This window comes from Mauremys reevesii, linkage group 7 (genome assembly GCF_016161935.1).
Source record: "Mauremys reevesii isolate NIE-2019 linkage group 7, ASM1616193v1, whole genome shotgun sequence".
NCBI classification, from domain to species: domain Eukaryota; kingdom Metazoa; phylum Chordata; order Testudines; family Geoemydidae; genus Mauremys; species Mauremys reevesii.
In genome coordinates this window covers 56,257,169-56,275,434 of record NC_052629.1, presented here as the reverse complement: position 1 = coordinate 56,275,434, position 18,266 = coordinate 56,257,169, and the positions used below count along the sequence as shown (strand labels likewise).

Genomic DNA, 18,266 nt, shown 5'->3' with positions numbered 1-18,266 from the left:
TCACTACAGGGCCCACACAGCTTTGGTGGTAAGGGGGTAAAAGGAGATTTCTACACTACTGTATCTGGCAGTATTATGTTACATAATATTCTGCCTTTGGTGTGAACTAGCAGATGTGCTTTTACAGCATTCTCCCACCATTCTCTCTTCAGAAGTCTTGTACCAACAAGATCATATCAACCAGGAAATACCGCTTTAAAAAGCAAAACAAAAGCCACCCTTTTGTAAAACAGACATACTTAATCTTCTTGGCAACTGTAAAACATTTGCAATATGTAAAAAATGATACGTTTATACAGATTTCAAATTGGATGTTGAAATGCATCTCGGATATAAAACACTCTGTTTTTTGCATCATTAATACACTCCACAGTGCTATGAAATTTACTTTGATGGTGGAGCATCTCAGAGTAGGGACTGTCTTTTTGTTTTCTGTTTGTACAATGCCTAGCACAAGCGGGGAGCTAGGCTATGATTGCAGTACCTAGGTTCTACAGTAATACATAATAATCATTAAATAATATTATTAATTATTATTATTATTAATAATAATAAATACAAATTCACAAAGTCTTCTATTCATCTGACCAATTTACATTAGTCTGGTTGGACATTTGAACAACATGCAAGTTGCAAGGAGTTAAACTGAGAAGTAAATTCTATAGCACAAATTATCAGCTACTTTGCCTGTAGCAAAGTGAGACTCACCACCGCAGCACCTCCTGCTGGTCGTCTCAGGAATTAGCTCTTGTCCAGCTTAGAACACCCTCTGTTGGCCAGTAGCTCACCAGCCTCAGGCCCCCGTGTCCCTCCCAGACCCTGGTGCCCTTTACCTCAGGTTTCTGCCCCAGCAGTACTCCACCATGCTCTGGGTCCCTTCCCAGGGGAACCCCCAGCCCTCTCACTCACCTTGCCTCAGTGCGTGCTGCCAGTCATCATATAGCCCCTGCTCACTGGGGAAAACTGCAGTCTGTAAAGGCCACTCATCATTGGCAAGGGGGTTGGACCAGCTGCCTCTGCCTAAGCCCAGGCTGCAGCCTCTGCAACCCCACTACCTGTTCTGGCCTTTTAGCAAGGCCCACACACAGCCTGAGGATTTACCAGGCTGGAGCTCCTCTTGCCTTTCCCCAGCCCTGTTCTGTTCTGTTCTGTTCTCTAAGCTCCCAAGTAGCCAGGTCCTTGTCCCTCCAAGGCTGGAGAGAAAGAGACTCAGTTCCTGGCTCACAGCCCTTTTATAGGGCCAGCTGTGTAGCCCCAGCTGTGGCTGCCTTCCCCATCCGCCTATTCTTATTGGCTCTCAGCCCCAGCCCACTCCAAGGGATGGCTTTTAACCCTTTCAGGACCAGAGCAGGATGACTGTCCCACTACACAGCCAACATACTCCAGTTCAAAAAATATCCTAGCTGCCTTTTTCTGCTGTGTGCTTTAACCATACAGTGAATAGTTTCTCCTCGGTATGTGATGGAGTCAGAATGTTTCTCTCATGACAATGTTTGAGCAGCTCCTAGCCAAGACATATGATCAGGCTTGCAGAAGCACAAGTATGCAAGTGGAGACAGACCTGTTCTGCAGCTACGCACTGACCAGCACACCATGTTGGCAAGAAACAGGATTCCTGGAATTTTTTGCACTAACCTTTAGCTGAATCATCATAGCCGATTTGCTTAATTGTGTCTCGAACTACTCGCTGATAGTCGACAACAGCGAGGGATGTGATCTCCCCACAGAGCAGCACCATACCTGTTTTACACACTGTCTCTACAGAGAGCAGGAAGACAGAAAGAAGGAAAAGAGATAAGGGAGGGCTGGATAACTCAACATGCTATTGCAAATAACTCCGCTTCTGGCAATGGTGAATTCTGAACAGCCCCTACTGAATACAAATAATACAGGTAGTTATCACTCCCATCTCCATAGTATTAGTTCCTCACACATATGAATACATTTATCCTCATTACACCCCTGGAGGGAGGGGAGGACTAGTATGCTGGGGAAACTGAGGCACAAAGCGATTTTGGTGACCTGCTCAAGGTCATACAGGAAGTTTGGGGCAATGTAGGAACTGAACTGAGATTCCAGAGCATCATTCCAGTGCCTTAACCAGAAAAACATCCTTCTACCCTGCTTATGGAGTAAGTTTGGGCCCAACAATCCACACTAATGGCCCACTGGTTTGCAACCTTGCCTCCAGATCCTCAAAGACCCTGTCTCCTATTCATTCCAATGGGAGTTAAGCACCACGGTTGGGAACTGGGCCAGAGAGACAAAAACTGGTGGCTGTTTTTTCATGAATGCACAAGGCCAAGTTTGCACAAGCCCCAAATAAACTCTGTTTTGAGATCTTAAGTGGGACTTACATGGAACACAGACCAAATGCCAAATAACCTCCGGTGTAAAGGTTGAGGGGAAAATGGGTCATTTCCATCATGAAAATGATGGCATTGGCCATTTACAAATCTGAGAATTTGGAGACATTTTGCTGACTTGCTCAATGAGGGTCAAATTTCAGCAGTTTCAGCATGTTAATAACAACAAATGGCAGACATAACCCAAATATGATGAGCTGTCAGGAAAACACCTAGAGTTGGCAATGAAAAATTTAAAGTATCTATAAAGCCAAATAAGTGTACTTTGCTACAAATGGTCACGGGTTCTTCTGTAGTGGAATTAAATTTCTTTTCCTCTGGAATACTAATTACATTTATAAACTTATCTCTACCATTGGTTTGGTTATTTTAGGCTCTTGCTACAGTCCTCGAACACAATATACTTCCAAAATTTCTTTGAGAAACAATATAGGGACACTGTATAATTGTTTGTTCAGATCTTTTTTGTTTTGCTGTACAGTAACTCCTCACTTAACATTGTAGTTATGTTCCTGGAAAATGCTACTTTAAGCGAAACGATGTTAAGCGAATCCAATTTCCCCATAAGAATTAATGTAAATGGAGGGTGGGGGGTTGGTTCCAAGGAAATTTTTTTCACCAGACAAAAGACTATATTACTTATATACACACACACACACACAGTATAAGTTTTAAACAAACAATTTAATACTGTACACAGCAATGATGATTGTGAAGCTAGGTTGAGGTGGTGAAGTCAGAGGGTGGAAGAGGGTGGGATATTTCCCAGGGAATGCCTTACTGTTAAATCATGAACTAGAACAGCTGAGCCCTCAAGGATTAACACTGTTGTTAATGTAGCCTCACACTCTACAAGGCAGTACAAACGGAGAGAGGGGAGACAGCATGGGAGACAGAGACAGACACACATCTTGTATGTGTGAGAGAGAGAGAGATGTGCATTGCCCCTTTAAGTACACTGACCCCACTCTAAGTACATTGCCTTTTAAGTACATCAACAAGTTCAGACAGCCCCTGCTGCCAGCATGCTCCCTCTGTCCTGAGCCCTGTCGTGTCCCCCGCCCCAGCTCCGCTCTATGGAAATGGGGTAAGCGAGAGGCAGGCGCAGGGGGGAGGGGGACACCCTGACATTAGTCCCCTTCTTTGCCCCGCCTCTGCACAGCAAGCAGGAGGCTCCCAGGAGCAGCTCCAAGGCAGAGGGCAGGAGCAGCACATGGCAGTGGGGGGAGGGACAGCAGAACTGCCGGAAACTCAGGAGCGGCTCTAGATATTTCGCTGCCCCAAGCAGGGCGGCATGCCGCGGGAGGCGCTCTGCCGGTCGCTGGTCCCGTGGGACCAGCGAACCTTCCGCAGGCATGCCTGCGGGAGGTCCACCAGAGCCGTCTGCTGCGCGACCGGCAGAGCGCCCCCCGCGGCATGCCGCCCCAAGCACGTACTTGGCGTGCTGGGGTCTGGAGCCGCCCCTGCGGAAACTGATAGCCTGCTGGGTGGCTGCCGCACAGGGAACTTAGGGGAGCGGAGAGCTGAGAGGGGAGCTGCCAGTCCACCCTGGTTCCAAGCCCCCACCAGCTAGCTCCAACGGGCTGCTCTTTCTGCAAGCAGTGGACAAAGCAGGTGGCTGCCAAACAACGTTATAAGGGAGCATTGCACAACTTTAAACGAGCATGTTCTCTAATTGATCAGTGATGAAACAACAAAACAACATTAACCGGGATGACTTTAAGTGAGGAGTTACTGTACATATATTTTTGAACACAATAATTAGAATAAAAAATGAACGGGCACATGTTATCATCAACCTCCTACATTTACACATTACAAAGGGGGAATTACAAGCACTTTTCCATCTAGTCTAAGTGAAAGAAGAAAATGTGTGTCCTTACCACAAGCAACCTTGGCATCTGGATCCTGTTGAAGATGGGCATCTAGCACAGCATCGCTGATCTGATCACAGATCTTATCTGAAAGAGAACAGAGCAATGTGTCTAAAAACAGTGTTCTATACAGAAAATATGGACTGTTGACATCACAATGAAGCAGAAAATAGTTTGTGGAGCTATTTTTGGCTTGTCACCTATCTGTCTAGCTAGCTAGCTATCATACTTATATGGCCCCCATTACTGTAGTTTCTAAGCTTATATAAGCAGCAAAGAATCCTGTGGCACCTTATAGACTAACAGACGTTTTGCAGCATGTAACATGTAACATGTTTTGTAACATGTGCAGTTACTGCTATGTACATTTTCCTTAGAGACTGTCCAGTTTGGCCGATGTACATAGCAGTAACTGCACACCGCACCATAGTAACTCTAACTCAGGAACCAATCCATGCAACAAACCTCGATGCCAACTCTGCCCACATATCTACACCAGCGACACCATCACAGGACCAGACTTCAAAGAGAAACTGCTGAGCTCCAGTTCATCTTCAAATTTGACACCATCAGCTCAGGATTAAACAAAGACTGTGAATGGCTTGCCAACTATAGAACCAGTTTCTCCTCCCTTGGTTTTCACTCAACTGCTAGAACAGGGCCTCATCCTCCCTGACTGAACTAACCTCGTCATCTCTAGCTTGCTTCTTGCTTGCATATATAAACCTGCCCCTGGAAATTTCCACTACTTGCATCCGAAGAAGTGGGTATTCACCCACGAAAGCTCATGCTGCAAAATGTCTGTTAGTCTATAAGGTGCCACAGGATTCTTTGCTGCTTCTACAGAACCAGACTAACACAGCTACCCCTCTGATACTTAAGCTTATATAGATTTTAAAAACCTTATGACACTTTGCCCGGGCAAAGAAGATACACAGCGATGGTGCCTCAACCTATTCAGCATCAGATGCAGTATGGTATTTATTAGGTGATGTAAATTAGCACTGAATGCAACTTTACCTGCCCATTTTGCCTGTTGACTTAAGGGTGAAAAATGATGGGGACAGTCTTTCCAACAAGACAATATTCAGCTATTAATATGACCCCCTCCAGTCCTACCGAGAGTATAATACATTACTAGGTAATACAGCAGTTAAAGCCTAAGAAAGAGACATTAAAACAAATTTTTAAAGAAATTATAAACATCCGTAGATCTCGAAATTGAAATAAAGCATATTAATAAAAGATGTATCCACAATAGAAAGGACAGCATCTGGAACAGCCAGTTTCCCCCAGCCAGAAAATGGTAGTTTGCTTCATCTTACTCAATAGGATTTTATTTTTCGTAACAACCAGTTTATTAATAAGTTCAGTTATGCGATGCAATTGCAGGGTGATCATGCACTACATTTCAGGAAGTTCAGCTGCCTATTAGTTTTGGTCTCTAATTTAAAATTCTACAGTCCTGGTTTTAGCAGTGATTCTGTTTAGCAGGATTTGCATATACTGGATTCTGCTATTTAAGTTTCTGATCTCAGCTGTCCAAGTCTTTTTATTAGCTCCTAAATATGACTGGATATGTCATATCATTATTATCTTATTACTGCTTTACCCATCTCTGGGAATGCATTATTCTCCACAAAGTTAAAAAAAATATCACAAACTTTTCTAACAGATAAATAGTGAGTCACCAGCAGGGGCGGCTCTAGACATTTCACCGCCCCAAGCATTGCAACATGCCGCGGGGGGCGCTCTGCCGGTCGCCGGTCCGCGGCTCCGGTGGACCTCCTGCAGGCGTGCCTGTGGAGGGGCCGCTGGTCCCGCAGCTCCACTGAAGCCGCAGGACCAGCGGACCCTCTGCAGGCATGCCTGTGGGAGGTCCACCAGAGCCGCGGGACCAGCGGATCCTCCGCAGGCATGCCGCCAAAGGCTGCCTGCCTGCCGCCCTCCCAGCGACCGGCAGAGCGCCCCCCGCGGCTTGCCGCCCCAAGCACGCGCTTGGCGTGCTGGGGCCTGGAGCCGCCCCTGGTCACCAGGACCACACACAACGTACAGTCCTTTCCCCATATTTGAAAATACGGGCAACAGGACAGTGATTTGAAGATACAATTGCACCGTCAGTGAGTCCCTTCACTAGTCTCATAGGTTCACTAGACAAAACAAACAAACAAATAAATAAATAAAACAAACCACACCCTATCAGAGTGAAAAGAACATCTCAGATTGTCCAAAGAGAACTATGTTTGGGAATTCTCATCCAGAAACGCAATCATCATGTAGGTGGAGTTCCTATAGCAGATGTGCTGATTGTGTAGAGAAACAGCCTTCGCTGGCTACAGAGGGAAAGGAAATGTCTAAGAGAGTTGATGACAGAATTGTCTTAAAATGCCCCACTATTAACTTATCTCCTTTAGTTAGTATTTTAATGAAAAGGCTGATCTCTGTAAATTAGTGGTACCGTGTGTGGGTGTGCGTATCTGTCTATATTTATATAGATATAGATATATAAAGTGAATTCTTTTCCAGATACTTGGACATACATTTGTCATAAAGACATCAGTTTGTCCAAACAAATGACTTAATTTTCAGAAATGCTGAGCCCCCACAATTGAACCCCACATCGGCAAAGGTAACGGGAATTGTAGATGCTCAAGACATCTGAAAATGAGCCCACAAGAGTCTTTGGATTCATAAGCTTAACTGACTCACAGAAAAACTCTTCTATGAGCAATAAAGGTAGCCAGTGCATCTCCTCACCCAAAATGAATTTCAGATAGGCAAATATTACAATTAGAGCAGGCCAGGAAACAATTTTACTGTTCCATGAATTTTTTTTTCGAGATATCGAAAAAAATTCCTGTTGTGAATCAGGACAAAAAGCCCAAATCATAAAAAACTTCATGAAATAAAAATCCAACACAAAAAAATAAATGGTTTGGGTCAATTGAAACATTTCATTTGATTTTTTCAAAACCTAACATTCCAACTGTGAACTTTTCATCTACTTTTTTTACTCTACTTTAAAGTTTCTACCAAAAAGTCATTTAGCCTGGAAACAGAAACTTTTTGTTTTGAAAAAGTTGAAATGGGACTTTTTGACAATTTCAAAACTTTTTCTCTGCTCAATATTTTTTTAAGTCAGGAGATTTGTTCAAACTGACATTGTTTTGTGAACAGTTGGGGTTTCAACAAAAACTTACATTTTTAATGAAAAAATGAGTTATTGAAAAATTCCTTACCTCTTGTTAAAATATGTTCATAACCAAGTGAGTAGCCAAATAAATATGGTACTTTCTTACTTCCTGTTGTAAAAAAACAGGTTCTTCAAAAAATATCTCCCTTTCCTCTCCTATGTATCTTTGTAGCTCATCTACTTCTTTAAGAACATAAGAACAGCCACACTGGGTCAGACTAATGGTCCATCTAGCTCAGAATTCTGTCTTCCAACAGTAATGCCAGGTGCTTCAGAGGGAATGAACAGAACAAGTAATCATCAAGTGATTGTTTCATTGAACCAAATTAGATTTTACTGCCATCAGCAGTGCTGCAGAGCCAATATAACTAGGGTTGGGCAAGGTGGACACGATTATGTCTCATGCATCATCATCAAAACTGCCAGCTAATTGTGGAATGCCGAATGTTTGTTATGATGCAAAAGGCTGCAGAGAACCCAGCTTGGTTTTCCGTTCCCAGATAGAGTTTACAATGCAGGTAGCTAGAAATCTCATTTGATCTGTAAACAAATCTGATATGGAACACTCATATTTAAAACTCTCAATGTTGTTTGTAAAGATTACCCTTTCTGACTACAACTATGCTTCAAATATTATGATTATTTCCATACTTTCCTCCATATGAGTAGATCGGGTATAATGAATAACCCAATTGCATATTTTATATTTATCATTAAATACATATTTATGTACAGAGTTCATGATATAAGAGATACACATGCCTAGGACGGCTTATTAATCACAGATTTCTGAGACCATATAGTTTGGAATACTGCATGTTTACTTTATCATTTATTACATATGATACCCTTACAAGATCAGCTAATATGGCTTGTTACAATATTCTATGATCCACTGGGTAAGGATTTCATACTACTATATCTATGGAAAGACTTCCATTTTATGTACTTTAATGGACTTTGGATAAGGTCTGAAGCACATTGAGAGACAATATTCAGCTTTTCTGCATTCTACTTAAGGTGCATATATATTATTTTCACACTTGAAAGTGTGTGCCATTCCAAGGCAACCATGTAGTACTTACCAGACTCCCAATTTGAACTGATCAGAAAATTGTAGGGGTCCAGACAAGATTTTGACTTTTCATTAAAAAAATGAGATGTTTTTGATTTTCAACAACCAAAAACTCAAGAATTTCAACAAAAACTTGAAATTTTCATCTAAAATCTGCCAAAATCTGAAATTTTTCAGTTTTCAGCCCAAAAAGTTCAGTGTTCTGACAAAAAAAAATTAAAAATTGGGGAAAGCATTTTCCACAAAAAATTTCATTTTGTCAAAACCCCAACTTTCCATCCTTCTCAGTGGAAAACTTTCCATCGGCCCTATACTCATAAAGGTGGCAGTAGAGAGTGTTTCCACCCCTCCCCATGTTTCCTCCTGTTCTACTGTTTCTACTTTACAAAATACACAGGATTGTTAAGTTAAAAGACTATGACAATGCAACATTAAGGCTGCACTGTTTAAATGAAAAAAAGTTAAAAGTGTAAAACTGAGGATACTTACATAAGCCACACTGAATATATGCAATACTTTGCATTTCTGTTCTCTTTGTTAAATGTGTTGCTTAGTAATATTATTGTATATTTTGTTAAATGCCATCACATATACAGGAGGTGCACGGTGAATAATTTAAGCCTGCTATAAGAATTTGCATTTTCTGACTTTTTGTGACATTTTACTCTGCAATATTAAGGTTTTGGTTAGTTGGTTGGTGTTGTTTTAATATGGTTGAAAACCTTAGGATGTTTTTAGTGGAAACTTTTTTTTTCATTATTTTATTCTTAAAAGGCTTCCTGATACTTCATGGAAAACTCTGAAAGGTGTTCTGTTTGGAGGCAATTCTGCTTAAAGTTACATCAGCCACTTTGGGTGAAGAGGAGGGTTTCGTTTTAAGTGCCAAAGATTTGGGACCTGGTAGGCACTGTGACTCAGGGAGAACAATGCCTTCCAAAGCATAATGCACCATCATCAAAGAGATTCAGCATGGCTTCCCTTTCTTGGCCAGAGGGTTTCTTGGCCAGTCAGTTCTCCTGTACAATTTAAAGTAGAGCAGATCTTAAATGGCTTGGGACCTGGTGACCTGAGAAAACATCTCACTTCCCATATGCAGTTGTGATAAGTGGAGGTGCTTGAACTGGAATTTGGAATTCACTCTCCTCTTTAGTCTACCAGACCCCAGGTTTGTTAACCTTCTATGAACAAAATACCACTTTTGCATAGCTCACTTTTATTCTGAGATGTTTGTGAAGAGGTTAAGCTGCTGAGGTGGGAGACAGGGAGTTATTATATAATGTTTACTTGGCAGTCTTGTGTAACGGCAGTTCATTAATTATTGTTAGATCTCAACAGTTTGTGCTGAATCTGGTCTTTTTAATATATGTGATGCATAGAACATGCTACAGGAGGTCATTACATCTAAATAAATAAATAATGTATTCCCTGTATTTCCCCTCCCTCTCTTGTTAAGAGGGACGTTTATATGGAAAAACCGTCCAGATCACACCAGCTAAAGATCTTGTCCAGGAGCTTTACTTCTTTGAGTATTCTCTAGCACAATTTTGTGGAAATTATTCTAATGTGCAGATAAGAGAGGTATAATCACCAGTCACAAATGAAACACCTTTTCAAACAAATGTCTCCACAGTATCCAGCAGAGGAAGAGAAATGTGAACATTTTAGTGCTCTCTGTCTAAATAGAATGTTCTAAACGTTTTCTATCAAATGTTATCTTATCTGTAACACGAGGACTCTGTCATATTCATGATTATATTAATAGCATCATGATCATTTAAAATATCTTTTAACCCCATAAAAAGGGCTATAACTCAGTTACAATCCCACCCCTTCAACTAGAGGATCCACCAACAGCAAACCTAGGCTGCTGGGTTTATTAATATTGTGCATGTGACATTAGCACACGTAGATAGTGCCAGCCTTTTGCTTTTTCTGATTACTTCAATTTCTGTAAAGAGCCCAGGGTATAGAGAATGTTGTGGCGATAGTACATAGTATGATTCTGTAAGTGGTAAATTCTAATAGTATACCCATTTAGACGCGTGGAAAGATGGTGTGATCTATACATACACAGCTTCAACAAAAGCCAGGTCATTGAGTGCAATGTCCAAAGAAGATCTTCTGTCCTCCCTTATGGGGACTTTGGTACAACTGACATAGTAACTTCCCCCAAAGAATCCATTCTAGATTTTACATCAAAAACTGGGAGCACTTTTATGAAACACTGAAATATCTCCCATCAGTCACAGCAGAGAACACACTGGTATTCTTAAGCACCTCTTTTTCCAGCAGAAATGTTTCTTTGTGCTACAGAATCTTTATATTCCAAGAGGCACCAAGAGAAACAATGGGCATTTTAGACATTCCACTGACTGGAGGGGCTAATTACACATTGAAAAGGAATCACAGAGAAATGTTCACAATTAAACCAGAAACTATGCAAGAGTCAACTGGTGTCGGTTTTAGGCCTGGTCTACACTGGGGTGGGGGGTGTCGATGTAAGATACGCAACTTCAGCTACGGGAAGACTTCAGCTGAAGTTGAAGTACCTTATTCCGACTTACCTCCCATCCTCACCGTGCGGGATCGACGTCCGCGGCTCCCCCGCCGACTCCGCTATCGCCGCTCGCTCCGGTGGAGTTCCGGAGTCGACGGGGAGCGCGTTCGGGGATCGATATATCGCGTCTAGATGAGACACGAAATATCAATCCCCGATAAATCGATCACTACCCGCCAATACGGTGGGTAGTCTGGACGTACCCTTAGTTACAAACTCAAAACTCAGGATGAAATCCCAACCCCATTGAAAACTACTGTTAGCTCCTATATGGGCAGTATTTCAGCCTCTGCCCAGGGCCGCCCAGACGGGGGGGCAAGTGGGGCAATTTGCCCCAGGTCCCGGGCCCAGCAGGGGCCCCCACGAGAGTTTTTCAGGGCCCCTGGAGCAGGGTCCTTCACTCGCTCCGGGGGCCCCGGAAAACTCTCGCGGGGCCTGGGCCCCCGGAGCTTCTTCGCTTCCAGTCTTCGCTGTCCGGGGGTCCTTCCGCTCCAGGACAGAAGGACCCCCCCACCGCCAAATTACTGCTGAAGCAGGACCCGCCGCCAGCTCTTCGGCGGTAATTCGTCAGCGGGAGAGTCCTTCCGTTCCGGGACCTGCCGCCGAAGTGCCCCAAAGACCCACGGTGGGGGCTGCACTTCAGCGGCGGCGGGGGCTGCACTTCGGTGGCGGGTCCCACTTCGGCGGTAATTCGGCGGAGGGGGGTCCCCGCCGTGGGTCTTTGGGGCACTTTGGCGGCGGGTCCCGGAATGGAAGGACCCCCCCGCCTCCAACTTACCACCAAAGCGGGGGCCTCCCGCCGCCGAAGACCCCGGGCCCCCGGAATCCTCTGGGTGGCCCTGCCTCTGCCTCAGACCTGGACCTAGTTTTGAGAAAACCTAAGATGATTTATGGTTTTGAGCTGCCACCTAGAGAAATTTGTGATTTCAGACAATTTTGCAGCTGAATGCCAAGTTTCACCTTATATATTTACATATTCTACAATACTTTGACTTATTGGGCTTGTTCTCACTGGAAACTCAAAGCAAAACTCAGGAGTAACTCCACTTTAGACAAGAGTTCCATCAGTGTAAGTGACAGAAGAATCAGGGACGTAAATCCATGCAGGAGTAAACCAAAGTAAACATTGGCATCAACCCCAGTGGCTCAAAAGGGAGATTTTTCAGTTTTACTATTTAGTTTTAATTTAATGTTTCAAATAAAAATTAGCTTTGGCTGGTTTATTCAAATCTGGATCCGGATTCAAAAGTCTTGAGAGGCTGTGGGCATTCAGAGCTGGACATTTGCTTTGGCTCATCTTTAATTAAAGTTGTGTAACTAATTCCTCTTCTTCCCTGATCACAAAATTAAATGTATTTACAGGTAACAAATGCTCATCTGTTTCAGTGCTTTATAATGTATAAGCGTTCCCTGGACTGCCTCTGACTTCTGTCACAAAGTGCTCACCAAACAGCTGATTGGCACCGCAAGCCTGGGAGGCGGGAGAAGTGGAGCAGCAATGGCATGCTCGGGGAGGAGGCGGAGCAGAGGTGAGCTGGGGCGGGGAGCGGTTCCCCTGCGTGCCGCACCCCCCCTTACTTGCTGCAGGAAGCCCTCCCCGTGCCCCCCTGCCCCAGGTCCCTCCACCTAAATACAGACGACAACCGGGATGGCTGAAGATCCAGCCACCGCGGTCGCCGCCGAAGGACCTGAAATGCCACCCCCCAAATGCTAGCGCCCTAGGCAACTGCCTAGGTCACCTAATGTGTTGCACCGGCCCTGCTTGGGGCCACAAAAACATATGGAGTGCCGCCCCTTGCAGACTGCCGCCTCAAGCACCTGCTTGGAATGCTGGTGCCTGGAGCCGGCCCTGGTCTGTTGGTTTGGAAAGAACAAACACTGGCCCATACGTTAGCAAAAACATTGACTCGAACCAAATAAACCCAAATATTTTTATATGGCGGAATTCAGAAAGCCCTGGCATGTTTCACCTTCCTTCTCTCTCTTTTTTAAATCTGCAACAAGCCTCCTTTCTTCCCAGAAATGCAATTTGAGACCTTTGGAGATCTGGCAATCGCTGCTGGAGGAGATGCTGTCCACAAATCTTATAAATTCCTAAGTTTTCCTTAGGCCTGAGGAAATTCCAGTTACCCAGGAAGCCATGAAATGTGGGAGCTTTAAATAACACAGCCAGAGAGCTGGGGAGAGAGACAAGCCTGAATACTCAATGAAAAATCACCAGTGGTGCAGTTAGTCCACCTGTTGGTGATCAGAAAGGGAACTGGGGGATTAAGGTGATGCTGGGAACTGCAAAGGGGGAGGAGGACATCAATGAAGCCCTTGGGAGCTGAGAGAGGGACTTTTGGAGACAAGGAAAGGAATTTAAGTCAGTTAAGCTGAAAGATGGATCAGGGCAAAGAATAGGAGACAGAATAAAAGGTGAAAGGGAAAGAAGCTAAGTGAAGCACTTTTGGGTATTTATCTGAACCAAATCTCCAAATGCTTGGAGGCTCACCATCACTGACTGAGGGAATTAAAAAATAATTAAGAGACATTTTGGACCATCATCCTTGAGAGTGTTGCTTTAAATTAAAAAGCCTTCTTTAGAATGACATAAGACTCTTGGTGCTATTAATCGCCTGTGCTCTATAGTTGCTGAGCAAACACTATATTGGAATCTACCTTTCAGTTGTGTGTCATTGTTTCTTGGTCTTATTACATCAGCCACTGACAATTGGGAAAGATAGCCAGACACTGTAAACTGGCATAGCTCCATTGAAGTCAACAGAGATACACCTGTTTGCATCAGCTGAGGACTTGTCCTGAGGTAGCCAGTTAATATTATGGAGGTGAGCAAAAATTGGAGAAGCATAAAAGCAGAGATGGTTTTGGTTTTGCCACTGATCCTTTTCTTCTTATCAGATAGGTCATCCCCACCCGCTGTCCAATTTCATTATTCACCCTTATATAATCCAAGTGAGTGCATAGACCTGGAAGGCATTATCATGGCAAAAATTAGAGGATGCAAAATGGTTTTCTAAAATACACTTTAAAGGACATCAAATAGGTCATTGTCCTCTAGCCTCATTTGTAGGAATACTTTCTGTTGGCACAAACTGCATGTTCATGGCAGATGATCATTTGTTTTCAAATTAAATTAAATTAAATTAAATTAAAATCTGCTGACAATACATAAAGTTTAGCAAATAACTGTCCACTGCCTTCTTAAGCAATTCCATATGTTTTAACAAAAAACAGATCACGGGGGAGGGGAATTGGGGGGCTGCCATGCATAGCCGAAGGGGCCTTTCATTTTTTACAGTTTTGAAATAGCCTGCTTAGAGATATTCCTGTCATTGTGACTGGCAGTTTTATGGCAGAACATGTATGCAGGAGAGTTTCAGAAAACTTCAAGGTTGTGGAACTCAACATGTGTGAAACTTTGGGCTATCAGAGATGTAAAGTGTAATCTGCTGAAAGAAAGATGCAAAACAAACAAGCAGAAGCAAGAGCAAATTGCCACATGGAAGGAACACACAGCCAGTTCACAGATATGAATTAGAGTGGCAACTCACCATATCCTGCAGCAGCATCATAACCACCAGCATTTTTAAGTCTAAATGAATAAGCATCCAGTGGAAAAATAGTCCACCATCACCACCGCCCCATATGATAATACTGATATTGACTGGATTCTTCGCCAGACTTTCTTAAACAGACTTTAATTGAAAATATTCTGACTTGTCTGTACCCCCGCAGCCAGTTACTTACCTGGATGCCCTTCTCCCACAGACTCTGATGTGAACATGAAAGCACCTTCATCATTTACAGTGTGGTTACATAAGCCATCCACCGGTCCATTCATGATTTTGACACTTTTCCTGATGAGTTGATCAAAATAGTAGTTCAAGAGCTGTGTCTTTAGTGCCTTTCCCTTTCTGAGTGGAGGGACTAAACTTCTTTAACAGCAGGGCTAACACTTCTGTCAATTACTACTTTCCACAAAAACTTGAATTGAGCATGTGAAGTAAGTGTAGTCAGTGTGTGAGTGTGTGTGTGTGTGTGTGTGTCTATGCACTGATCAGGCATCTGTCTGAGGTCTGTACCTCTACCTACTTTGGCTGTCACTCTGTGAGTTGCTCCTATATATGGAAAAGTGAAAGTGCCTGGATAATCATGTGAGGAAACTGGGAGAGCCCATTTCCTGGGAGGGGAGCAAGTTAATATTGGGATATTTCACTTATTAACTCACTTTTCAGTAACTCAGTATTCAGCCTGTGCAATATTGGTAACCATAAAGATTCAATTCATCAGGAGTTAATACAGGAGTTCTAGCTTCAGTTCAGTTCAGTGGTTGTTTTGGGTTAGCTCTCCCCTAGTTTGGGGCTGTTTGCTGTGAGTGTTCTCAAGCATGTGTTGTGATCACACAGAAATAGAAGAAAGTTGTGTAAGCTTGTCAAAAGAGTGAGGGATGTAAGGTTTGTTAAGCACAATATGACTTTGTTTCCTGGCTTTCATTTTCATCTCTAAGTGTGATTCTCCCCTGGAAGGTCTTGTACCTTTGCATTCTTTGTGTGCTGTTCTAAAGGAAATACTGTCCATGAACTAGTACCTGAGTAATATAGCTTCTGCTGATCTGATTTTGCAAACAATCTCTATTCAGCCTTCTCCTTCTTCTGCCTTCTCGTCTGCTAATTAGAGTCCATCTTAAAATTTCTGTAATTCCTACTAGTCACTAGCACAGACTGCCACCCCTTTCATTTAAGGGAGCTGGGAAACACCATTTTTCTAAAAAGGCTTTCCCGGTTAAGAAATCTTCATGGCTGTGCTTGAAATGCTTTGGAATGTACCCAACCTCAGCCTAAGCCTTGGGGAAGAAACAAAATATGTATATCTGGCTGAGATGCTGAGATCCAGTTACAAATGGATCAAAGGAAGACATTGCTCAGGCTGGCTACTGAAAGCTTTTTTTGACATGCAGTGCAGTTGTAGCCATGTCGGTCCCAGGATATTAGAGAGGCCAAATGGATAATATCTTGTATTGGACCAACTTCTGTCGGTCAGAGAGACAAGCTTTCTAGCCACACAGAGCTCTTCTTCAGGTCTGGGAAAGGTACTTCAAGCAGCGGGTAGCCAGTGTTTGGTGTAGGATCAGAGAGAGAGATTTAAGCATGTGTGTGTGTGCGCGCATGCACATGCATGTTCATAGAAAAAATGTTACCAAACACAAACTAACCATTACTATGAGCAGATACAGAGTCCCCAGCACCTACTGCGCCACTGCAAAAAAGAATCATAATGATTACCTCATTTAAAAAAATCATTATGGGTTCAGTCCAGTGCCAACTGAAGTAAATGGTAAAATTTCCATTGACTTCAGAAAGCATCAGATTAAGCCCGATGATGTATTTTTCATCCAGTTGCAATGGTGATATACCTGAGACATGGATCAGTACTGGACATATTGGTTGCTCCGTATACGTTGCAAGTTAGACAGCAGCGAAGCTGTTACTCTTTGTCACTCTCCAATTTGGCATCTGACAATATACATCTCCTCCACTGATTATTATGATTATTTTACAAGCAGGAGGAGGACTTGATAAGTCACTTCTGCTTCAAATTTTTGCTTTAATACATATTTGCACAAGTACTGTATTCCTGAGACTTTCATTTTCTGCATCCTTTCCCGGGAACAATAATTTACACCCATAATTTCCTGCATTGTTTGCCCATGTCTAATCACTATGGACACACAGTGGGGCAGCTCTTCACTTGGTGTCTGTTAGCATTGTTCCATTGCCATGGGATCTGCCCAAGTCTGTATGCAATGTGGGTAAATGCTGCATTGCTATGATTGAGGAAAAACTGATATGTTGAAAAGAAAAATTTGTCATGTTTAGAGGACCAAAGAGTAACACCAACCTAAATAGGTAATTATATTAACTCCAGTTAATGAATAACATTTGAAGTTCATATTAACTTTTAAAGTTACATAAAACCAAGTGACAAACATTCCTCTTCGTTTAATCCAGACTTTTTTCTGTATGTCAAAACATAGACACAATGGGAGCTGACAAACACCTGAGAGAAAAGCTTTCTGTGTGAACATTTCAGAACCTTTTCCTCTTCAACCGAGGACAGAGAAAGGTTCCACTCTAGTTCTCTTGTCCTCCAAGGAAACCTCCAGCAAAAACAGAACAGACAAGATAATGGAGATATCCTACCTCCTAGAACTGGAAGGGACCTTGATTTGACATTCTAAATATTTATAAGGTAAAACACAAACAGACAAATCAAAACACATACACAGACCTACCAAGCTTTCTTAGTTCAGTGTAAAGAAACAAGAACTCCAAAACACAAGCCCCAATCCTGCCAACACTGATGGATGTGAGTAACTGAAGGGGAATTGCCAATGAGCTTGCATGGACCACTGTTTGTTTTGCCTTTGCAGCTCCCCTTTAGGAATCCACATTTCTGGAGATGTGAACTAATGTTGCAGATCTTTAGAGAATTCTATGGCCTGTGTTAAGTGAGAGGTCAGACTAAATCAGATTGTTCCTTTCTGGCCTTGGAATCTATGAATCATCAAGTATAACAGAAGTGCATATGCTAATAATGTTCTAGAAATGCTATATAGCTACTGATCCATGTAAAAACAACCAGAAGTACTTGTGGCACCTTAGGTGCCACAAGTACTTCTCATTGTTTTTGCTGATACAGACTAACACGGCTACCACTCTGAAACCTGATCTATGTAAGACTTCCAGTTTGAACTGCTTCCGGGTATAGTTTTAATATTGGAAGTAACGCAACCAGAAATGTTTGTGCATGGAAATATTGCATGGCCATGGACCCCCTTGACATGCTGTTTTTCAGAAACTTTGTTACCAACCATGAGCCGTTATAGGTTACAATAATATTTAATTTGGCTTCTCTTCCCAAACTCCTTAATTTGTTAAATATTTGTAAAATGGCAAGACTGAGCTCTACTATCATGTGTAACTATCAACCCTCTAAGGCAAAAGAAACATAATAAAGTATTGCATGTGCCCAATTTTCCCCTTTCTCATTCTAGTGATAGTGGGCTCGATGCTGCAAAATCTACTCATTCTGGCTGACTGACTGCACTTTCAGATCATGGGATTGTCAGGAAAGTTATTTTGTAAAAACAGCACCTCCTTACCCATCAGTTCAGGTCCCTGAGTGTATTCATTCAGAT

General features: G+C 42.8%; 1 protein-coding gene across 2 annotated transcripts in view; it reads right to left on the bottom strand.

Moving 5' to 3' along the window:
- MAT1A (methionine adenosyltransferase 1A) overlaps window positions 1–15,080 on the bottom strand; it is a 29,697-nt gene extending 14,617 nt beyond the window's left edge. For both annotated transcript variants that reach the window (XM_039548124.1, XM_039548126.1), the window contains exons 1-3: window positions 14,816–15,080; window positions 4,250–4,327; window positions 1,636–1,758 (exon numbers count right to left, since the gene is read on the bottom strand). In XM_039548124.1, coding sequence (XP_039404058.1) covers window positions 1,636–1,758; window positions 4,250–4,327; window positions 14,816–14,909 — 295 coding nt within the window. In that variant the 5' untranslated portion in view covers window positions 14,910–15,080. The remainder of the gene's footprint in view (window positions 1–1,635; window positions 1,759–4,249; window positions 4,328–14,815) is intronic.
- Between the last annotated feature and the right edge of the window lie 3,186 nt (window positions 15,081–18,266).